The 24597-nt window shown below is 42.8% G+C and overlaps 1 protein-coding gene across 3 annotated transcripts in view; it reads right to left on the reverse strand.

The window, feature by feature from the left end:
* Positions 1–636: 636 nt before the first annotated feature.
* KDM4B (lysine demethylase 4B) overlaps positions 637–24597 on the reverse strand; it is a 109090-nt gene continuing 85129 nt past the window's right edge. For all 3 annotated transcript variants that reach the window (XM_064469607.1, XM_064469608.1, XM_064469609.1), the window contains 11 exons: positions 24371–24491; positions 20306–20484; positions 18936–19158; positions 16252–16328; positions 16006–16061; positions 15411–15519; positions 9533–9718; positions 9223–9387; positions 8367–8486; positions 5460–5552; positions 637–3584 (listed from right to left, as the gene is read on the reverse strand). In XM_064469607.1, the coding sequence (XP_064325677.1) occupies positions 3399–3584; positions 5460–5552; positions 8367–8486; positions 9223–9387; positions 9533–9718; positions 15411–15519; positions 16006–16061; positions 16252–16328; positions 18936–19158; positions 20306–20484; positions 24371–24491 (1515 nt within the window). In that variant the 3' untranslated portion in view covers positions 637–3398. The remainder of the gene's footprint in view (positions 3585–5459; positions 5553–8366; positions 8487–9222; positions 9388–9532; positions 9719–15410; positions 15520–16005; positions 16062–16251; positions 16329–18935; positions 19159–20305; positions 20485–24370; positions 24492–24597) is intronic.

The following is a 24597-nucleotide window of genomic DNA, read 5'->3' on the forward strand; positions in this document are numbered from 1 at the left end:
CCAATGGCCTTTGTATCAGCAACTTCTTCCCTCCTCAGATTATCTCAAGAAACACTATTAAGCTGCAAAGGACTGGAAGTTGGAGATTTCTCTTCTTTCACATAATCTGCAGCATTAGCCTCATACTGCAACAACTGGAGAGGAATTTGTAGAGAAGTTTCAGGGCTCAGGATGGGAAATGAAGATATTTAAATGAAGGTTTGGGAAGATGCTATTTTAAGAGGTTCAATGTCAGCACGACCTCCAAGGGCTAGAAAGAAAGGCTACTGGAAGGCTATGAAGCAGACTCCAAGAAGGAAGCAGCAAACTGGTTATTTAAAAGATAAAGGAGTTTAGAACCACCTCTGGCTAGTTAGCAACCACGCTTCTCCTGAACAAGCCAGCTGGAGCAAATCCGGGACCTTGGACAAAAACACTTTGCAAGCTTGGTTCTGAGTTCTGGGAAGGGGCGCAGTGACAGACCTCTTCTGCATGGCTAACAGAGAGGAAGGAAAGAGCATATTCTTCTTCAGTCGCAGCTCCTCTTGGCTCAGTTTTATCAGCCAGCTTTACCCATCGGACCTGGGAGCCACCTCCTCCTGCAGTACAAAAGACTTTAAACTTAGAAATGACGAGACTTCAACCCCCCAGAAAGTGTAATTCTGAAGTGCTCAACAGCCTTTAATTCATCATGAACCTAGAGGCAGAGGAAAAAATATGCAAAAAATACATCACATCCTTAATCTAGGGGGAGGGTAAAAAAAAATCATTATTTTTATAGCACATAATCAGACACTTACAAATATATTTCACTGGAGGAAGGGGAGGGTAGGAATGCGCATTTCCTATTTCCTTTTCAATAGTCTGATGCACAGAGGCCATCAATATGGTCATTATAGATAATCTGCACAAGTCATTCTAAACCAAGAGGCGGGATTTAAAAATGAACAAAAAGGGAGAGCCCCTCCAACATGGAAGGGCATTCTACAGTTCTAGGTTCACATTTAAACATAACTCATCGTCTGAATATGGGGTGAGGAAACACACTTTGTTTTTACAATATAAATAGTATTTTAAAAAGGTACTACATATGAATACAGCAATGGTGCTATTTCAGTCAGGACTTTAACATGCAGAGGAAATTCCCCATTGCCCACCACTACTCATCCCATCCCACCCTTCCCCTCCCACCTCCAAAAAAAATCCTCTGCTGTTCAAATTCTCTTGCAGTTGCTTTAAATATTTCTCTTGTGGCCTGGCAACATTCTTATTTTTTTATACAAGCAAGTTTTCTACTAAATCATGTCTTAACCGACAGGAGACAGCTATGTAGGAGTAACAACCGAGGCTTTTAAGAACCTTGCCAATTTTTAAAACTTTTATTAGTCTCAGTTTGTTTTTTATTCTATTGAAAACATCAAAAACTCAGAAATAAAAAAAAACCTGTTTCAAATGTCTTACATACACACACGCGTGCACAGACACGCACACACAAAGAAAATAACCCGTAGCAGAGGCAGTAAGAAATAAAAGGAACTCCAATTCTCTCAAGGGAGAACAAAAATAAAAATTTTAAAAAAAATTGCTTTATTCTATCTCCACTCTTTCACTAGGGCAGTTTAATACCCATCGAGTCTCTTAAGATGCTAATCTACCATCTGCTAGCCCACAAATCCTTCCCACTTATTCCCTTAAAGATCTAGCTATAGCGTTGCTTGAAAACCTCTCCACAGAGCAAAGGGGCTTAAATAAAAAAAAAAAGGAAAGAATATTGTCTCTGTCCAGTAATTTCAGGGAATTAAGTGGAAAAGTTTGCTGTGCAGCATTCTGGATAGCTCTATCTCACAGCGGCTTCTGCCAGGCCAAGGCATTGAGGTGAGTGGTACGATGTACCCTTGCCCCCCTTCACCCAGACACCGTGGAAGCCACGTCCCCATCCCAGCTCCGTACTAGGGCTGTCTTTTTCTGTCCCTCTGAATTGACAGAGGTCCTCCAAGGAGAGTGGAAGACTTTCCAGTGACTTCGGCAGGGTTTGGGATCAGGCTTTTACAAAACGCTGCTCCGTAACAGTTCTTCAAATGGAGGTTCTTTTCAAGTGCTCAAGTGGGAGCTGCCCACTCAATATTTAGGATTTGTTTTTGCCTTTAATGCTTGTTCAATTCTCAGCGAACTGAGTCCAATCAAATGAAGGGCTTGCATTCCTCCTCCCCAGGAGTAGCTCAAAGGCTCAGTCTTCACTTAAGTAAAGGATGTCACAACAATCAGAGATGTTTGGGGAATTTCTTCTTTAATAGGACAAAAGAAAAACATACAAACACCTCCCAGGCTTCTGTCATGGAATGATTCTCACAACTGTAAGGAACACAACTTGAAAAAAACAAAAAAAAAACCAAAAAGAGAAGACAAAGAAAAGAATAAAGTTCCTATGGGAGGCATGCCTACTGGAGAGCCAGAGCAATCCCTCGTCGCTCCAGCCTGCAGTGGGGAAGGGGTATGGCTCATAAAGGAACTAACACAAGAAGCAGCAACAGAACACTTGCCAAAACCAAGTGGCGTATTGTAACTGAAAGCCATGCTGATTTTTAACTAGAAAGCAACTGTAATGGCAAAGATGGGGAAGGAAGATGACAAGAATGACCAAAACCTGGCCATTTCTTCCCGAAGCCCCTTCCTGGTGACACGGCAGAAATGCACGTAACTATCACATGTCTTTAAGAGAACTAACGGTAAGAAACATCCCGGCTATGAAACATTTCTTTCCCCATCTTCCCCAGCTTACAAAGTGTTTCTTTACAAAAAAGGAACCCAGAACTTTCCAGGACATCTGCTCTTGCTTCTCTCTCTCCCCACCGTAATGTTAGTCACATTTCATTTGGGGACAAGGGGGGAGGATTTTTGTTTATTTTGTGTTTTAAAGCCATAATCTAGAAAAATGTTTTATGGAAACTTTTGTTTTCCTATTTTTGTTTGCTTTTTTTTTTTAATAATGCTCCTTTATAGAAAATTCACAAAGGTGACGTCTATATACAGAAAACACAATTCCAAAGGCTGCTTCAGTAGTCAATGTAATAGCACCTTTAAAGACAAAAGTTTGACATATTTTAAAAAGTCATTTTGACAAATTTTAACCCTTTCCAAGCCTCATAAAAAGGACCCAGTCACAAAGCTCCGTTAGTACAAACTTCCAAAGTCTCCATGTGAAATGCTGTCTGAAGGTTTTTCAAGCTCCCAACTGCTGGTCAGCAACGTCTGGCAAAGGAGAGGTAGCGTGCAGCCAGACGGGATTTTCTTGCCATCCAAACCAAGAGTAGATGAAAGGAATTCACAGCAGGCTATTGCACGAGGATGGTCTTCTATTCCACAGTTTATTTTTCTGCAGGCTTGAAAAAGGTTAATTTCATATTTTTAATTATTCCTGGTTAAAACATGTTGCTCTGAGTTCCAGGTTGGTACTGTGTCTGCAACAGGCTCTCCATAAAGGCCAAGTAATCTGCGTTTTGTCCGTATTCTTCGGGATTTCTTGAATTCCCCAGCCGGGGGCGCTTGGCTGCTCTCACTTCATCTCCCGAAAACACATCTTCCTGAGGGGCCCCAGTGCTGAGGGACTGCAGGAGACACGAAAGTACAATCGTTAGAGGCACAGCAGGAAAACAGGGAGAGATACGGGTGCAAACCACGGAGCACGCCTGCGTAACAAGACCACAGGGACAGCAAGCGAACAATTTGGTTCGGAGTATTTCTGTAGAAAATATGAACTCCGAAACATGCAAAGCACCCAGCTGAAATTAAAAACGCTGGGCTTCTGAAACCAAACTGGAACGAGAAACCCTTGAGTCGCCTTCCTTCTGTTTCAGAATATCTTTCACTTCAGCTCCTGCCTTGCCAATTCTCTGTGTACTCCTATCCTCCTCTGCCTCTTCAGGTTATTCATTCCTAGCAGAAGCACAGAGGAAATGGGAGCTTCCCTAATGTCTTTAAAAAAAAAAAAGACCCAGAGAAAGTATGTGGGGATCACTGTACAAACAATTGCTCTGTTCGTCCTGCTTTTACACTCTCAAATGAGATGCATTTCTTGGTAGAAATTATCATCATCTATCACTTTGTTCCACCGCTCTACGTTAAAGCACTGTGAGCATCACTTCCACAGTCTTAACACTTCTGGCAGCAGAAAGTTCATGAGAGAAGCTTTAGCTTTCAGCCAGACTCGAAACTTTCTATTCACTTTCCAACTTGCATTCCTTTCTCTGGAACTGTTATGAAGCCTGGATGTCTCCGCTGCAGAGAGTACGTTTCTTTCCAAATCCCGTATTTCAGGGCTCCAATATGTTGTCTTTATTATTAGACAAGCTTAAGTAAACTGGAATATTGTGCACATCTTAGAAACTAATTCTAAGGTGCTTCTTTGCCACCTTCTGGCCTTTCAAGGATAACAAGGTAAATTATTAACCTCTAAAATTTATGCCATGAGGTCTTAATGAGATAAACAACCTCAAACAAGATGGAGAAGCCATCCAGAGTTACATTACATTACATACAGAGAAAGCATTTGACAAGTATCTTTTGGGTAAAACCCTCAAAGATTTCAGGCACAGGCAAACATAAGTTTCCTCCAAACCGCCATCAATCCTTCCACAGCAGTGCCTGGCACCACCCCTGACGATGGGCACCTCACACACTGCTGGCAGCCACGGATTCACAGGGCCGGTGAATCATTCGTTTAACTTGGCACAGCAATTCATATATTCTTACGGGAAGGTTTCTGACTTGTAAAAGAGACAGAAGCCCACAACCTTATCGCAGGTAACTCTCTGGATCCGTCCCTGTCCTGCAGCGGCCAACATAACAGACATTTAGAATGAAAAAACCTGTATATTCTCCATTTGCGCAGAAACCAGTCTCATAACTTGTTTAAATGAGGTGGCTTTAAAGGTTAAAGAACCAGGTTTGGAAATACCCGGCAAATCTGGAACCAAAAAAGCCATGAAATAAATCCCTCATATTTTCTAGGGTCAATTATCCCGTTATATGCAGTTAAAGACAGCCTGATCTTTTAGATTAAGAGCTAAATTCTGCATCTCCTATTTGGTGAGAAACAGGGGGTTGGCCCCATGTCACTGGTTGGTTCTCCAGCAACTGCTTAGCTGTAGATCAGTTCACCTCACTTCTGACGAAAGGCGGCATTCAGACAGAACGGCAGTCCGTGTAGCTAAATTCATATGAACATGATATGAACATAATCTTTTAACCAGAGAAAACAAAAATCAGACCTGAGCATGTGAAAGGGAAAACCATTTAAATGCTTCTCAAGCATTTATATCAAGGATTTCTTCTACTCTATTTATTTTGTGAATGACAAGTGGTTTTATAGCCACAGAAACTGGAGGCTGCATTCACCTGATGTCTAAACAAATCGCTAAGAAGATGTGAAGGAGTATTGCAAGTCACAGCCATTCTACCGTGTCTGTTGCTTTGATACCCACCAGGCGAGACTTCACTCTCTTGGGGAGCTCTTCCTCCAAGGTATAAATATCACCACGCTTTACCATTAGTTGGGAACCGTCTTCAAACTCGACCTGTAGAACAGGCAGAAGATGAGATAAGAACTTGGCCTCTACATTTACAGTACCTCAACAGTCCCTTCCCAGACTGTGCCACATGTGGTCCCTTCATGGGAAGGCCAAGGAAGCGCCAGGGGCCAGCTCCCACGGGTGATCCCCTGTTCTTGGCACTTCACGTCTCCACGATTGCTGCGGAATGAGCATCCTGACGTTGCGTTATGGATGCTGAACCCAAACAGTGCTGGTTTCAGTGCTGCTCAGGCACCCGTCTTATCTGGCCCAAGTGGTTTCACTCAGTGCTCCTGTAGATCCTAAAATGTCTGTACTACGGCTGGACCAGCACCTCCGCTCCCTCCTCCCAGTCAGAGCTCTAGAGATTTCCACTGATTTTTGATTCAAATCCTGAAAAAAACAGCTTTTCACTACAATAAAAGGCAGCCCTGTATTCAGGCAATATGGTAATAAGAGTTTCTTTCATCTTAAACAAAGCATTTTCACGTGTCAAGGAAACAACTCCAGCTACTGAAATACATTTGTATTTTAACAAGCAGAAATAGTCAGCCAGGTACAAAAAATGGTGGTATCTCCTCACGTCAAACCTTTTTTGCTAAGCACTGATTATATCATGAATTATGCATCAGATGTTACAGGAATGTTTATTCATGGCAACGTGCACGTAAAAATGTTAAAACTATTAGAAGTCTTAAAGAGATTCTCATTTCCTTCGCTCAAGACTACTTATGCTTTTCTGGATAATGCAGAAGAATATACACCACAGCTTAATATGGGATGTCAGGTTCAGACTGGACAAATTCAGAGGAAAGCTCTGGACTCCTCCTGTGCTGCCCAGGTCTTGTAGCTCATCAGTTATGCAAGCTCAGCGATGCCTGCCGAGGTCCCTTAACTGAGCAGCGCACACCAGCTGTAATAACTAGGCAGGTGGGAGAACAGGCTTTGGAAGGTGAGCTTGGCAGAACCCTGCTGAGGTGGTTTAAGATGCTACTGGTCCCATTTACTCTCTGTTTTACAGAGCGTCGCTACCGTAAGAGTCAGAAGGGAACACGAATTACAAAGTTTAACAGCCGAGGCACGAGCAGATTGCTGCCTGCCATGTCCGCTACACGAGCCCAACTTGCAGTAGGAAGGCAGGGTTCACAGCTGTGCAGTCCTAAATAAACAAGGTCCAACCACCCTGTGATGGTGTAAGTTCCAAATCACCAATATGGGTTAGACCCGTTACGAACATACACTAGAGCAAGTTACAAGGCAGTCATTTGGGCTCAAAATTTTTTTTTAAATATACACATTTCATCTTAGCACACAAAATACAGGCTTAGAGATCTGAACTGGGAAGCTACTGCAAAATAAGCCAAGTTTAAAATGCAAAAGCTAATCCACACTGTCTTCCTATAAGCACGCTTATTTCATAACAAAATAATTTGTGTTTTTAATATAATCCTATTCCAAAACAGATAAAGAGATGCACCGTAAGTACTGAAAAAGTATCTACATGGAGAACGACTGTGGAAAGCTGCTCAGGCTATTTTCCCCATGGAGAAGAGCTTTACCTATAGGTAACTGCATGATTTGAAAAAACACAGGCTCCTCGTGCATATTTTTCTGTCATCTGGCACTATCAGTGGAATAGCCTATTTCAAGTTATTGTACCTTCGAGAAATCAATGGCAATTTCCTATACTGTGATTAAACTGGAAAGCATGCATATAACAATAGATCTTTATGGAACTATATATTGTACTTATTCATAACCAGGGTCACCTCAGACCCCATCTTCTCTGAAGCAGTTAACATCCATTATACACACCAAAAAGACGGCTAACTGACAGGGTGGATTATCGTGCTCTCCGCACATAGGCAGGGAACACTCTGTGCAGAAAGGATAGAAATCAGAACCCCATTTCGAACAGATACAAGACGTGACTTCCTCTGCCTTTTGTCCAGAGGCATTAATCTCGTAAAAATGATTATTATTTGCAAATTTCGGCATATATTTTTGAAAAGGATGCGCAAAAAGTATACTTTCCAAATCACTTTAAACTTCTTGGTACCATTTAAAAAGGATTTAATCAAATGAATGTACTTGCAGTTTATAAAACCTTCTGTGCTGAAATACTAGGACTGTGTACCAGGTTAAATCTTCCTTTAATATTACAACCTTCCAAAAAAACCAAAAATCCCATATGTGGAACAGACTCAAAGACCAAAAAACCAACTGGCTGCTGGTTTTCTCACCTTAAAAACAGAGATGGAGAGAGTGTATGAGACTAGAGATTGAAGGTTTCTAATTCCTCACACAACAGCGGCAGGACTTTATTCCCACACGCTGCTGTTGCTCCACAAAGTACCTTCCCATTCCCTGCCTTGAAGTACTCTCCTGACCCATCGTTTCCCTTACTTCCTCTCAAAGCATCAAGGAAAGCTGTAATTATGTAGATATTGGCTCATGGGGAACTACAGAGGACGAGCTCAGCTCCAGCCACAGGACAGCCATCAGAGAGTAGCTCATGTAGGTCACTTTTGACCCAAGTCAGACCTGAGCTATAAGGAAAAGGGCAACTTTATTTTATATTTTAAAAGCAGATACAGTCTAGACATATGTCAATCCATACATCCACATTCTGCCACACAAAACTGACACCGTGATCCTATTTTAACACCATATTTCTCTTTAGACTCCCAGCAGTATTAATTTCAGAAGACAAATCCTCCCTTCATGACCAGAGCAAGCGCTCAACGCCAGTCAGCTATACAATTCAAGAAACAATCAGAGACGTTGACGTGAAGTATGTGGCTATTCTTCCATACTCACCTGGTAAATCTGACTGATCTGGGCTGCAATAAACTTGGCCTTATAAATGATTCCATCTGTCCACTGCAGTTGAACCAACTCACCCTCTGGAGGGGGTCCCATTTGGATACAGTCTCTGCTCTGAAGACAGAGTGAAAGAGGTCAGACAGCCAACACCAACAAAGCTCAAGAACTAGGTCTGTTAAAATCGCTGCTCAGCAAAGTTGCTACATAGCACTATAATGAAGTAGAAGAAAGCTTCTGCACTTGTGATTAAGTGCAGTCATCTCAAACAAAAACACTAAGAGACCAGAAATAAATGCTCGCCCCTCCTTCTGGTGACAGTACTGAGTTCTAGGAAGCCTCTCGTAACGAATCCCAAAACATCGGATCTCCTCTATCAACAAAAACAAGTGGGTGAGCTTCTATGTTTCACATAGTGATTCAATGGCACAATCAGGAAGAGAATGCATGAGTTGACAGGGCAGCCTCTTCTAGACACTCCTTCTATTAAGTGAATTCCCCGTTTTGGACCAGAAGTGCTTACAATCTGCTTCCCCCATGAACCACACTTGTCAGTTGAAAAATACAAGATCATTCAACCACAAACCAAATAGGATGCAACTTAAAACAAACAATTGCTTTCTGCTAAGTCATCTGCATACAGCAAAATCACATCTTTGTAAAGGAACAAAAAAGTGAAATGAGATGTCATAAACAAGAACAACAGTAATGAAGAGCAGTATGAGATTTGCTATGCAAGCAGCAACTTTTCTTTTACTTCATGGCTCCACCCCAAAGCACGCAGAAGAGGAATGCACACACTACACTTTGTACTCATCTATAGTGGTAATAGTCTCCGCAGAGAGCTGCTTACAATAATGCTTTCTGGGTAAACGTTGTCACTGTATGAACCATCATCAAAGTTCACTTCATAGAAAGTCTGTGTCGTCATGCCGATTACTTTACATCTGTAGTAGAGTCCGTTCCGGTTCTTTGTGATCACAGTCTGTCCAAGGGTCACCTCCCTTCGAAACTGAATCTGCATTATAGAGAAAAAGGAATAATTTGCAATCATAAAAGCTGCGTCAAAAGTCCAGGCGCAGAAAAACCGTTCTACAAAAAAACAACCAACCCCAAACACCAAAAAGCAAACCAAAACCCCAAACCAAACCCAAACCACTTACATTCTGGTTAGCTGCTTTGTGTTTGAAGCAAGTGATGGACACGACATAAGGCCAGTCATCTGGCTCCATGGGCACTCCGGCTGCGTGCGCACAGGTCACATGGAAGGACGTGGAGCAGTGCTCGTAGGAGCACTGGATGCAGGCACCAGACACTTTCTTCATCCGTTTCCGACAGTACACGCATTTCTGAAAAGGAACACGGCCAGATGATGCAGGCAGATCAACAGCAGCTTTAACACAACGTCTGGCACCCCGATACCTGACACGGTGGAAAAGTCCGTATCATTAGTGTCAGGAGTCCAGAAGCCACGGCCAAAAACGGCGATGTTCACTGCTGAGAGGTCAAAAGTCCAATGCTTCCAGAACCGCCCACATACACTTGCCTACAACCACTAGTAAGCCAAGACACTACAGCAGATACTGACTTATCATTGCCTTGAACACGACAACGTCTACCAGTAGCTCAGCCCTCCAGAACCACGCTGGACAGTGAAGCAGGCTTAAATCCAATTTGAGACTATGCTCACTGGAGGGCCGAGAGAAAGGGAGGGCAAAACAGGAAAACACATGTCGGTGGTGTTAGAGAACTGCTACAGCTCAATGCTCATCCTCCTTAGATATATGAAATGTACCTATGTTAATTCCAACAGCAGTTGGATCTTCACAGATACGCTGCTGGAAAAATGATGTTTTCGATTTTTGAAAGAACAGAACACAGAATAACTGTGCAATAATTTGTGCTACTATATTTAACGGAACATTATACCTATTAGATCTAAGATAATATAATTTTATATAATGGGACAAAAATATTGCATGTCTATTTTACACACACAAACATATCAACTGTAAATATTTTATTGGTATCAGTGTCAGATTAGCTACTGTAGATAATTCAGTCACTGTTCTGCAAACAGAAGAACTAAAAACATCATACGAAACACCAGAATTACGGGGGGTGGGGAGGGGGGGGGAAGGTATGAAATATTTCAGTATTTTTAAAACTTGTTTTCTGCAAAGCAGATCCAGTTACTAGGCCAATCTAATCAGACAGCACTTAGGGGGGGCAGGTAATCAACTTAAGTGTGACTACTTTAAAGAGACATCTCAATTTTTTTCAAAGCTAAATTTCAGAAGCTTTATGGCACTGCAGCCTCGGCAGCAAGCGTTAGGTGTCAGTGGGACATGAGATACATTTCCTCATTCCCTGACAGCACCATATTCTTGTTTCCAGCCCCTCAGAAATACAGAGGGCCAGGTTTTAGGAATCCCAATCTAAAGGCGTTTAAGTTGGACACCTGTGTAATGTTTCCAGGGAACTATCTGGAAACACCGTCCTTAGCTTTTAGCGGTTTAAGTCTGTCACTGATCGATGGCAGCTTCTTTACTTTAGCTGAGGCTTGGACAAGGCAAGTCAGGGAAAAATGAATATCACACCCATGAGATGAACATGCATTTTACTTGTTAGAATGAGTGGCTCATATAAATAAAATCCTGGGAGATATTATATGCCCATGAATCTGACTATACAGCTATGTAATTTATTTATTACAAAGAAATAATTTCCACATATAAGGAGGGACAGAAAAGCAGTAATTTTTAGTGCCCATTTCAGATTACCGTCTCCAAAGCACGTTACACTGGTTTGTTCCTGCCACTGCCCCCCAGGTTTGACCTGCCTCCCTCCCAATCCATCATGTAAACATAAGTGTCCTATAAACATACTGTGATACTATGAATGACAGATTCTTCTTCTCTCTGCAGCATCTGATATTAAACAGAGCCCTTCTTCCCCTCTTTCACTCTTCATGGCCTCTCGTTTACCTCACTCCCGTTTACCTCACTCCCGTTAAAGCAGTGCTCAAAGTATGCAACATTACAGAACACGACCTCAATTTTAAGATCCGTATGAATTACTACATCCCATGGGATTAGACATGTAACGTAAGCTGCCTGATATCACACAATAAACCAACACAACCCCCAGAAGTACAAACTCACTCTGCTTCTAGGTCTGAGCTAACTTAAAAGCACACCCTCAAAAACATGAAGAGCAGTATCATCCTACAAACCACCCAGTAAACGCAAAACAAGAATTGCCAAATTCCAATGTTGCGTTTTATGTGTCTTATCACAGCCACGGACCAGGGTCCAGCTTGCGCTAGCTGCAACACATTGCCGAGGCAAACAAAAGAGCACTCCTTCTCCAAAGACTATTTCTCTTTTCCTTGAAAGCAAAACATGCAAAAGAAAGGGAGACGAGTTCTTCCCCATTTCTGTGCAAAATCACCCGTCCCTCACGGGGGTCTGCCCCGCGTGCATATGAAATAAATCAAATTCACTTCCTGTGAATTAACTGAACTCAGTATGTTTACACCAAAGATTAATTTGGCCTTTTTAAGTAAACTAACAAAAGCCAGGAAATTCAAAGCCAGGGCCTTAGTGTTACCAGAATGTGTTTTTTAGTATTTAATAAGCTATGCCTTTATCTCTCTGGAAACCATGTTCAAAAGCCAGATAAGCACCACAGCAAAGTGCACAGTGGGAACATGGCACTGAAAGCAAGTCAATAGCAATGAGATCTCATTATTAAACTGTCAATACCTAATTCTCCTGCCAGCAGGGACAACTGCTGATATACAGTGTGCTCAATACCACCTCGCAAGGGAGCATTAACCCTCCAGTATCAGGAATCTGCCTTTATTGATGCAAACAGGATTCTCCCAAGCCAGAAGGATTAGCATGCACCTAATGACACCCCAGTGGCAAACCAAACTCCTTGTGACAGGTAAAAGAGCTACACCAATGGAATATTGAGAGCAAATATCATCAAAGGATAAAGAAAAACATGAGCTACAGTGAGACTGAAACGCAGAAGACGGTGGAAGGAGTGAAAGGAGTGAAGGAGTAAAAGTGTGGGAGATGGGACAGACCAAAGCACCAATGCCAAGTGCTGTGATAAAGCAGCACGTGTAGATTTAAAGCCATCTTCTGTGGGAGGGGAGGTAGCCGGGAGAGAGGAGGTCTAAAGCACAGGAGAAAAATCGTCAGAGTAAATACACCAGAGAGTCAGGTCATAGCTGAGAGTAAGAAATGGGCTGTCTCCTGCATGATGAACACTGAAATTCATTTACTCCACCGAGGAATGACAGCTAATTATTCCAAATTTCCACGTCATAAATAATTTACATGCACAGGCCTGTGATATGCCATTGATCAGGAAGCGTGCAAACTGCATTCTTTAAAATGATGCGATACCCACAACGGGACTGAAAAGCCTATGCTTGAAAGGGGAGGCCTGGTTCACACTCGAAGAACAGGAGATACTCTTTAAACAGATCACTGCAACTGCTTGTTACCTCAGCCCTCTCACGGTAAAACAATGCAAACATACAAAGAAAAAAAGAAAATAATCCCAGATAACCCCTCCCCCCTCTTTCCTTCATTACCTTCATCCATTCACTTCAACTGTCCTCAGCCTTCACATCATTCCTTCTCTCCTTTTCCATCTTTTTCAGCAACAAGGCCATCTCTCTAATTCTATCTAGCACTGCAGCAACTCTGCCACTGCCAAAGCCATCAGATCCATCACCACCACCTTTTAGTCACCCTCAGTGTATCTTCCTAAATGCCGCTGCACACCTCCAAAAAACGGACACCCCCCAACTCCTCCGCTGACTCGTGCTCCAAGAATTGCCTGCAAATTGCCAAGAAGAATCCTAAAGCTCCCCATGATGGCTCATGAGTGTGTTTCTCCACACAATCTTACCCAATTTAAGTTTCCTTTGTACTCCTGCGCACGCTACACCAATGCTGCTGCTATAAGCACCGCTGACTTTACATTCTGCCATCCAGATTAATTCTTTTTTCATCTTTACCTAGTTTATAACTCTAAAACCTATTTCAATTTTTAGCTCAGGATAGTTTATTTGCCTTTTTCCCCTGTGGCAAATGACCCTCATAAAGCCACAATATACATGGTGACAACAGCAACTTTTTTCAGCAGACATTGATGGCGCGTGCACGCATACTGTAAAGGTGGTCACAACTACAGACCAGAGCAGAAAGATCTTTATAATCAGTCTAAATACAACAATACTTACCTGATGACATCCTTGAACGCAGAGTAATTAGGCTGAAAGTCTACTTCTTACATCCAACGGTTGGGCTAGCTGTATGGGAGCACCGGGCATCTTACAGAGGGATCGTGCTGGCATGCTGACAGAAACTCAAGACCAAGACCTGAACCTGTGTCCAAAGCTACCTGGACTAGCCAACATGCCCTGCTGGCAGAGCCATGACAGATCCTGGCAGAAATAAAACAGCATTACACCTCTAGAAAAGCTACTCTGATTATGACAAAGCACTGTGCAGCACCATCCAAGCCAACACTTTCCAAGTGAAGCACTTAAAGACAACCTTTGACAAGAGTTGAGCCACAAGCCAGGCTCTTGCTAAGTTCAATATAAGGAATAGGTGCCTGTAAATGACATCATTAGACTGTGTAAGTCAAGGTATTTCATATAAAAATTCTCTACCTTTCCTGAGACACATAGAAAACACGAGGTGCGAATAGAAGACAACACTGAAGCAGTCAACAAAACTATGAAGCTTCAATTCAGGAACGAAACAAAGATGCACAGTAGGCCCACGCAGAGGCTTCCGACGGCACAGCCAATGCTTCGGAGCACAATGAAGCAAGAGAGTTGTACATACGTTAATACTGCCCTGGCTCTATAGGATTGTAAGGTAGCCACAGAAGAGTTAAAGAATTAAGTCATGTTTCCTTGTGAGGCTCCATTAAGCAATAAAAGTGAGCCTTGTGTAAAAGCATTTTTAGTTCATCATTACAAGTGCTGGTAATGAAGAGGACACATGCTGGAAATGTCAGATGATCCATAAAGAACCACTGCTGCAAGATTTATCACTCTCAACATGCCGCTCCATCACTCCACCTGAATAATGAATGCTTTTTACATTCACATTTGTGTACAAAACACATTTGCACAACAGAGAAATAACTCTGGAAGCAGACAGAGATTCTTCCTATCTCTCATCCAGGCCCTGGCTTGGCTGTCTGCACTAAAGAGCTGCGCAGTTAACGAATACATCACTGCTAACCAATGCATCACTGCTACATCACCTTCCCCCGTGCCACACTCCCAACTGTCACCCAGCTGACTTTGGAACGAAAAAAAGCAGCAAAAGCACAATTTATTTTGCAATAACACACTATAGTGATGGAGCATTAACTAACATTAAGATTAATTGCTCTGAGCTAATGAATCATCCGTTACTAATCCCTCAGATGAGGCTACGCAACTAAATAATAAGTTGTAGCTGGACTTTTATTAAAAATCTTTGCAGTCTCGCCTTGCAGTCATGGCCACAAAGATACGTTTATTAATTTCTACAAGAGATTTCTTGATAGAAAGAGAGAAATGTTGTAAAGAAAGACAAATGAAATAACAGATGAACAAGTCAGCGATGTGTCAGCTTCTTTCTAGTCACCACGTCCCTTCACACTCCCGCTATGCAGTACTTTCAGTAAATGAAGCTTTCAGGTAGTTAGACCTGACTGTCAGGTGGGTAGGCGTCCTAGGCTCTGCCCAGGGTAAGAGCACACTCCTAGAGAGCAAAGGCAGGTCTGGTAATCACAGCTTGTTTGTGTGTCAAAGCACTGAGATAGTACCTCAGAAGATACCCAAATGACACAGCTTCCTGAGGCATTTGCTGGAAATAAGAGCAAGAACATCACCTCCAATCTCAGCTACTTTATGATCCCACAAAATGTTTTTCTGTCTAGTTAAAGCCTTTTTCTTTTTCTTTTTTTTTGGCTTTTGTTCACAAACGTTCTCTACAGGTAAAAGACACCTACCAGTTTCCATCTCTGCTCTGGAATAGCACTGATATCCACAGGATGACGCTCTATTACATTGAGAAAACGGGCCTCGGGGACAGCAATAGCACAGATTATATGGATCCACCTGGAAAAAAAAAAGCGAAGAGACAAATCAAAGTCTACCATTATTTTAATTAAATACTCAAGAGGGCAGTTAACATTTCTCTGACTCCCTCAGTTTCAAAGCATATTTATGGTGGTTGGCAGCCTTGGCAACGTTACCAACCGATTGTTAATCACCGTCGTACAAGGTAAATGTCTCTGGAAAAACAGGGATCAACCTTCTTGCGCATGTGATCTTGCATGATACTAAACATTCTCTGAAAATACTTCTCAGAGAATCTGAGAATAAACCAGATTTAACAGCGTTCAGAGCCATGTTACCTCTGCTACTGAGAAGCCTGGCGTAGAGTGTGAGACAGTGCACTTATTCAAGCTCATCCTGCCAAGCCCGTGAGTAGCAGTTACCTCCATAATGCCAAAACTAGTTGTCACACTGAGCATCAAGACCAAACTCACAACACTAGAACATCAGATGCAGTATGGAAGGACAAAAGTAAGCATTACTTACTGCCCATCAGTGGTCATCTGAAGAGCTCCTCCCCTGAGATTACACAAGCAACATTCCTGTAGAAACAAAACCCATTCAGAGCTGGGCCTAAAAGCTCTGCTAGACTTCCTTTCTTTCCCAAAAAAACACTACACCACATCAGGGATGCAAAGGCAAACTGTACCCTCCCACCATCCACCTCTGCTGAAGCATTTAATTAATTCCCACAGTAAGTGTTCCTTTGTCTCCCGAAGAGTGGATGCTTACCGCTGCCCATGCATTGGCTGAGCACCGTGAGCAAGACCAACTTTCATTCACCAAATCTGGACGTATTCCATAACAGCCTGAAAGAAACACAGTTATATCCTTCAGAGTTTTGCTGACGTATCTGTAGTATTGACTTGTTGACTTTTCAGTTCAGAAGCACCTTTGAAATCAGGTGTAGCATTTGAATAACTACACTCACTAGTCTAGGCTCAGACAAAAGCTGTAAGGGAAGTCATCCTTGGAAGGGCAGGTAGAATTTGGGACCAGCAGGTCTAAAAATGAACAAACAAAAAAAAACCACACACAGGGAGCCCTCAACATTTTTTCTCCCCTCTTTCGTAAGGCCTACAATAGCAGTACTTTGATCCTTCAGGCAAGAACAGGGCTCAAAAGGGATGCTACTACTGCTGGAATGCACTCGCACATCAAAACAGTTAAGACCACTGAATTTTAGCATGATTGAAGCAGTCATCTTTGCTAAGTGGTGTTATGAGGAAGGACAAAACCAATAATATTGCAAGGAAACTAAATACATGCATTTTGCGTTTTTAACAGTATTTAAGCTAATACTAATTTCTGGTTATGTTAAGTGTTAGAAATATCTGACTTTACAGAGCATCAATGTCTAATATGCAAGCACCAAATCCTCCTACATATTTCTCTGCAGCACCAAAACAGGAAAGCATATTACACTCATTATAAAGACAGGGAAATAACACCAAAAAAAGCTCTTAAAATTCTGTAAAAGGCACTAAGGTTTGCCACTGAAGACAATGGGGTCAAGACATACAAATACTTGTGAAAAATTGGATCTGCGTGATTCCCACAAGCTTGCAAAGAAAGCCCGTAGCAGAAAATTAAACATACCACAAATTGCTGGCCAGCATCCTAGCTAAACAAAGTTCATCCCATGGCCTTTACCTACCCTAACAGAACTGACATAATATTTCAGCTGGAGACTCTCCAATTACTGAATTAAACTTAAAAGAAGTTACTCAGAAAGCACTGAGATTGCCACAACCACCTGATTTATAAAAATCATCCACTTAACCAGCTAAACATTATGTCAAAAAAAGTCAATAATATAGATCCACTACAGCTGTCTTCCACATCTGAAGTCTCTTTTCATCATATGGCAAATCAAGAAAGCAGATTCAACCCAGTCCTAGAAAATAAGCAGGGGTGTCGAGTCTGAAAAACTGATCTGGAAACTGCGCTGGAGGAGAAGGCGATGCCCTTCACCAAAACACTGCTGAGCTCGAAATGGTGTAAACAGGCTGAATTTTCAGCACTGATTTCTTGCTTCAGGTAGCTGGATATGGGATCTGAGGGGAGAAACAGTCATGCTTACTGAACACCAGATTGTCCCCTAACGATGATCCTAATGGAACAAAAAAAAGTATGCTCTTTTCATGGATTTTGTCAACACCTTAAAAGGCCAGACACCTTCGCAAAAGCTTTCTTCTCTGTATGTCCTTGCTGTCGCCCTAACCTGGCACAGCTGGGTGAGGGCACTTCTCAATAACAAGGAGACTGCCACCTGTTTTTACAGCATGCTGCCAGATTAACCAAAATACACACACCTCAACACTGCAATCCTATAATGAAAGTCAAAGGGATATCACAGTCTAGAAGTACAAACAGTGACAAGGAAACAACAAGATGCTGGAGACCACATCAGACTACGTTTGACTTCCTCAAAGGTAGAGCACAGCCAGAGTAGAAAGCTGAATGTCTCTATGGCCTGTCTGAGACGGCAGATTAACGTCACTTTGCCCACGTCCCTCAGTCCCTAAGTAGAACTTGGCCACTACAACCATTTTGATAGACTAGTCTATTCAAGACATGCGGATGTACAAGATGCAGCCTCTCTGTTCTGGTCGCTACAGAGACCACAACTGTTGAAGTAAGAAAGCAGCCTTCACCCTCACACCCTGCATCATGTGCTCTTACTAGCCAGCAGTGACCATAATCACGGATGCAGTACAGAAATAAAAGTTGCATTCTAGTTCTCCAGCAGAGACAGTCACACTGAGCGGCACGGTGACCTGCGGACTTTAAAATTGGAACAACAAAAGTAATCCCAGCTGATGCAAGTCAAATAAGTTGTCCCATCTGCCAAGATCAAACAGCAAATGTTAACTAGATGTCATACAATCTACAGTGAAGGTACACTCTACCAGGATTAATCAGATCTTTTAGATGTAGCTATCAGGGAAATGAACAGACATATGTTCCTTTTTGTAATCAAGTGCTGTTCCTCCAAACAGTAACACAGACACTAATAAAATATATCCCAGAAACTCCGCCGTAATCTCTGATGCATGCAAGAACAATACAACCTTACCCAGCAGACCAATATTGGAACAAGCGAAAAGAGCGCGATCAGCTTTGTGATCTCTGCTTTATTACAAAAAATGAAAGACAACAAAAGAATCTTTTCTGTGAGACAGAAGAATCAGCCAAAGCAGCAAACAGTAAAAAGAATATTTGTGTGTATTTTTGAGATCAGTGACTGCCAAGATGGACTCAAACATACACACATACTAGTACCAGAAAGGGACGAAGCGGGAGCGACAGGTATAGCAAGCATGCCCAGAAGGAATTCAAATATAGGCAACGTACGAAGAAGCTTGTGAGTTTCTCAATGCCCAAAAACACTTTGGTGAGAAGGAAACACTCACTAGCATGAACCTGCAGGCAGCATTTGGCACAGGATATCAAGGGACTGGTTCCATCCTCTCCGATATATGAATTTGAAGGAAGAGGCTCTGTGTTTTCTCCACTTGAGGTAAAGCACATCTCCGGGATCAGAGGCTTCGTCTTTTGTCCACACTTAGAAAGGTGGATGAAGGAGGTGGTCTCCCCTGCGGAGACCGGGACAGCTTCTTTATCCATCTGTAAGGACTTAAAGAAAAAAATAAAATACCATCACCATATGGAACCGCCTCTCCCCTGGTCACAATTTTTAAGGTTCAAGTTAGAGCACTCCCCTTGAAAACCAAAAATCATCCAACACCTGACGCCACGCAGCACAAATAATGAGCTTTAAATCCTGTCTTCTCATGCACACCCCCACCCCTGCCTTCTGCTCATCTCTCTCTTCCTTAGGCCTGTACTGGGATCTGTAATTTATGCTGAAAGCTCAAAGAAGCATTAGAATTAGGAGAAGCTTTCCCTGTTTTCCTTCTGTTAAAAAAAAAATCTAAATTCCTAAACTGCAGCTGAACACACCAAGGGGGGGGGGGGGAAAGGGTGAAATATTAATAAAAGCAAGACCTTCCCTCCCCCTCTCCCATCCTTTTGGCATCCTTCTCTACTCTTTCTGCAGGAATTTCTCCAGAAGGACATTTCAAGGTTTCTGGTAGCAGACCAGAGTTAAAAACAATGGATTAAAAGAGCCCAGCTGTACCCAGTCTTCCTTACAACCGTTATACAACAACATCCAGCAATCAGAACAGATATTTTCAGTCTGTATCATAAATCAAGTGATTTTATTGAAGGGGGAGGTAGGTTCTGCATCTAAGGCACGTATTCCTGGTGGACACACAGAGCCAGATTTGGCTCTACAAGCACGCAAGAACAAATCAATACACAACTGGGCAAATAACTAATTCATCTGATAAATTTTGCCTTTCTGCTCAAAACATACCCCAAAGCATATTGGTAGTTTCCCAAAAAATTATGTATGTGCTTACTCAGTAAATTTTTATTTTGCTGCTTGGTTGCATATATTCAGAAGTGCGGGCTGATACCTAAACAAGAGCGATCACGTGCCCAACGTGGCACTGTTTCTCTGCGTGAAGTAGTGTTTGCAGTGCAAAGCTCTTTCTGCGTGATTTAAAAAATGAAAGCTGAGAAAGCCAGAGAAGCCAAGAAAGATAACAAAAAAGGCCCCATCCACTGCCTCTGCCAAATCCAAACACTCTTCCTTGGTGTGCAAATTTGTAGGAGTCTTCTTTCTTTATTATAAAGGTCTGCATCATAACTTACACAGTAGCCACCACTCACTACGCACCACTGGCACGTCCACCTGAGCTGTATCAGGAATTACCTGGTTATATGGGTAGAAGAGAGTACAGACAGCACAGTATGGCTCACTCAGGGCAGCAGCTGCATTGAATTTTCTTTCAGCTGGGAAATTATGTGCTTTATTCTTCCACTGGAGGGAAAGTAAAGATTTCAGAGCCTCTGGGTCGCTCATATCTTCCTCCCCAGAAAATGGAAATGTTTCTAGAAAGAAAAAAATCCCAAAACAATGGACAGTCAAGTAGAGGCAAAACGCAGCAAGGTAGGGTGAAACAGTTAATGTTTCGACAACACAAGAAATTCAATGAATAAGAACATTCAACTCATCCACGGTTCCTCATGTGTGTGTACCTCAAATACTTCCTTAAATGGATATAATCTCCACTTTATGGGTAGGATAGACAAGATAGAGACACCAATGACCTAATGGCACTGGCCACGAGGAAGAAAGAAGAGAATCTGGATTTACTGCCTTCATAACTCTCTCCACTTTCTAGCTGTGGAAACCTACATCCTTTTAACGAAGCCAAGTTCAAAATGCACGATGCAAGTGCAAGGATCTCCCCCTTTCCCTTCTCCAGCTGGGAGCTGCACTCTCTGGAGGACGCGCCTGCAGCTCGCACTGGTTTGGTTAGGCCAGCTCCCACCTCCCACTGGCGAGCAGCAAGTCTGTTCCAACCTTCCCAAAGTACATCCCGTACCCGTTTCTGTAAACACAAATCTTGGCCTTGAGATATCCTGGGTTCAAGTTTTCATTTCACGTTTCTGCAGCTGCTTCGCAGCTACTTCCCATCAAGCACACACCACTAAGCCTTTGATTTGCATTCACCACCACCTCCTCTTCTGCCAGAGCTCTGATAGGTACCGCTTGTGCTAATTAGTTCACTAATTATTTGTTTTTACAAAACCTTTAAAAGGCCCTTGGCATTTCATGATTAAACCGCTGCAGAACCCATTTGTGTCAGTTTGGGGGTCCAAGTTGCTTACCATTCCTTACTGAGGCGTTTTGAGTCACTGTAAGTGTTAGAGAAATTTTCCACACAAGACTAAGTGTAAATCACTCACTGCACTGTCAATCTGCAAAGTTTCCAAAAGAACAGCTTTGGCCAGAGGAACTCAAACAGATCTTAGAGGAACATTACCCCCAGAGCTCAGCACATTAAACCAAATTGTTCACCGCTTCACTGTTAATTACTGGAAATGCACAGTTAATGTTCTGCTCTCAACAAGTCTAAGCCTCCCCACCATTTCTAGCTTACTTTTAAGACTTTCAGACTCTTACATTACCAGAAAGGATAAAAGGTACTTGTAGTAAAACACTAATAGCTAAGTTCACATCAGATTTTAAATGTTCCCCACAACTAATCTGATATATATTTGCCAGATGATGTGGGAAATTTTATTCTGTTTAATTAATCCTTTTTGAGACGACGAACGCTGTGTACCTCCGTCATGCTTCAAATGACGGCTACTTCCTAAAAAGTCTTTGCTTTCTTACTATATTTTTATCTTGAACTAAAACTGGTATCCATAGGCTAACAATAATTGCTAATACCATCATTTTTCCTACAACAGAATCACAGAATCCCAGAATGGCAGGGGTTGGCAGGGACCTCTGGAGATCATCCCGTCCCACCCCTGCTTGAGCAGGCACCCCCAGAGCAGGGGCACAGGGCCGCGTCCAGGCGGGGTGTGAATGTCTCCAGGGAAGGGACTCCACAGCCTCTCTGGGCAGCCTGTGCCACTGCTCTGGCACCCGCACAGGGAAGGGGTTTTTTCTTCCTCATATTGAGGTGGAACTTCCCATGTTCCAGCTTGTGCCCGTTGCCCCTTGGCCTGTCGTTGGGCACCACTGAAAAGAGTCCGGCCCCATCCTCCTGACACCTGCCCTGCAGATATTTATAGGTATTTATGAAATCCCCCCTCAGCCTTCTCTTCTCCAGGCTGAACAAACCCAGGTCTCTCAGCCTTTCCTCACAAGGGAGATGCTCCAGCCCCTGATCACCTTGGCAGCTCTCTGCTGGACTCTCTCCAGTAGCTCCCTGTCTTTCCTGAACTGAGGAGTCCAGAACTGGATGCAGCACTCCAGATGTGGTCCCACTAGGGCAGAGCAGAGGGGGAGTATAACCTCCCTCGCCCTGCCGGCCACGCTGCTTTTAATGCACCCCGGGACACCACTGGCCTTCTGGGCCACAAGGGCACACTTCCACAACACTGCATAGGATTCTGCTCGATAGGGAGACAAATAGGAACAGCCTTGCCAGCGGGCGAGTTAGGCGTTCCTTCCTAGAGGAAGACACTGCTCATGCCAGGAGCTGACTGCCAGTTCAGCACGCGTCAGGCCAGAGCTGGCCCTCATAACAACGCAGATTAGCTGAAGTTAACGCTGTAGAACATGTCCTTGTTAAACGTGCTTATGTGTCCGCATCTCCTGTAAGGCACAGGCAGAATTTAAAAAGACACCAATGATCTCAGGGATGCAGATTGATCCTTTCAAGATGTCTTAACTTTCCAAGCGGAGCTCGTCACTCACCTTTTGAAGAAATCAAACACCTTTAATGACATTTTAAGACATGAGCCGAAAACTGAACCACGTTTCTCCAAATTTTAGTCAAAGCACATCAGGACACAGGCAAGGATTTATGATACCAGTGAAATCAGTGAAACCAGCATCATAATCCAGAGTGACAGAGAAAAAAGGAAATGACTGTCATATGTTATCATCACCTTCACTCATCCCAGGATGGATTCTAGGTGAGACACAGCATTCAGGATGGCTGCTACGTTTCAAGCAAGTAGAAAAGGCTAACAATTTGTCTCAACTGAATCTCAGGGTAGCATATGCATTCTTTTAATTTACATGCTCAGTCTTCCTCATTGCAGCCTCCAGATCATCCTTACACATTAGCCCTGAAAAAGTAAGGAGTGCAGAGCTGCTTATATTCCTTGGCGGGGAAAGAGAAGAATCTGTTTGATCAGATTTTGCCCAGCAGTGCTGTAAATCAGTCCCCGAGAAATGCCAGCTTTCACAGAAAGTTGCTCCTGAGTCAGCCAGCAAAGTCCCCGTACACCATCCGAAAAGTAAAAAAAGTGAAAAGAATCTGTCTAATGAGGATCCTGCAGCACAGAGTTTGTTGCAAGGTCTCACACCAGAACAAGATAACTAGTCTCAACTGCCTTTCAACGCTTCACTCCACATTACATATATGCAAGACATCAAATGCATCAGCCTTGGTAAGGAAATGGAGCTACGTGTGTAAAAAATATCCCCTTCCTACACAAAGTTTCTCTAAAATCAATGGATATATTCTCCGAAGGAAAGTGAACAGGAAAGATGCCCTTTTGAATATGAAGTTCTAGGTACCCTGAAAGCAGGGACTGCCAACTACACCTTCACGTACCTGCCCGAGCATACAGAAGCTTCTTACTGTGGACTTTTCTACCTTCTGAGTACTTTATAATATGGGCAAGACCCAGAAGTGGTAAATGACACCACACAACCGAAGCAAGAGGTAAGAGTATTATTTTTTCCCCTTGGTCCAGACTGTTAAGGCATTCACAGGGACTGGAACGTGGGAAACAAAATCAGCGATGTACAATTAAGCACTGAGAGACTTTATTATTCTCATTTCTGGATCTGCCAAGAGAAGCTGAACCCCAACATTCACATCAATTAAAAGGCCAACCAAAAATTTAGAATGAACTTTCCCCATACACATAACAGCAGACCTAACTTCCACCACCCTCCCAGGTGAACAGATCTCATTTTAATGCAATATCTAAGAATTAGCTTTTACTTTAAGATGTTATTTTCTGCAAAGTATTTTTCCCCCCTTTGCCCAAAATGCTGCCTCATTCTGCAGCCAGCAAAATATTTTTCTTGACAGAAAAAAAAGGGTGGGAGGTGAGAAGGGACACCTCCCACGGATGAGTTTTGTTTCCATCTGGGTTATCAAAATGGGAACATGCTGCATTTTCTATCAGTTAAGTGTAACACAAAAAGTTTCAGGCTATCCAGTTATGTTAATGGCTTCAGCAATTTTTCATATCGGACGAGTCATACGAGCATTCTTAATGCTAGTGCACTCACCCTCATCACTCGAGGTCTCCTGTTTCACCACTGACAATGGGGAGCGGGTTGGTGGCTTGCCCAGGGGATGACGACGACTCTTTTTAATCTCCATTTTCATTTTTGAAAAAGCAGAAGCAGTCTGTAACAAACCAGAAGAAGCTAGATGGGAATCCCAAAATATCGTGGCAAGCAAAGACAGGACAACAGAGCAGAACCCTTGTCATAAAGAGTTCTTGAATTTACAC

This window comes from Phalacrocorax carbo, chromosome 19 (assembly GCF_963921805.1).
Source record: "Phalacrocorax carbo chromosome 19, bPhaCar2.1, whole genome shotgun sequence".
NCBI classification, from domain to species: domain Eukaryota; kingdom Metazoa; phylum Chordata; class Aves; order Suliformes; family Phalacrocoracidae; genus Phalacrocorax; species Phalacrocorax carbo.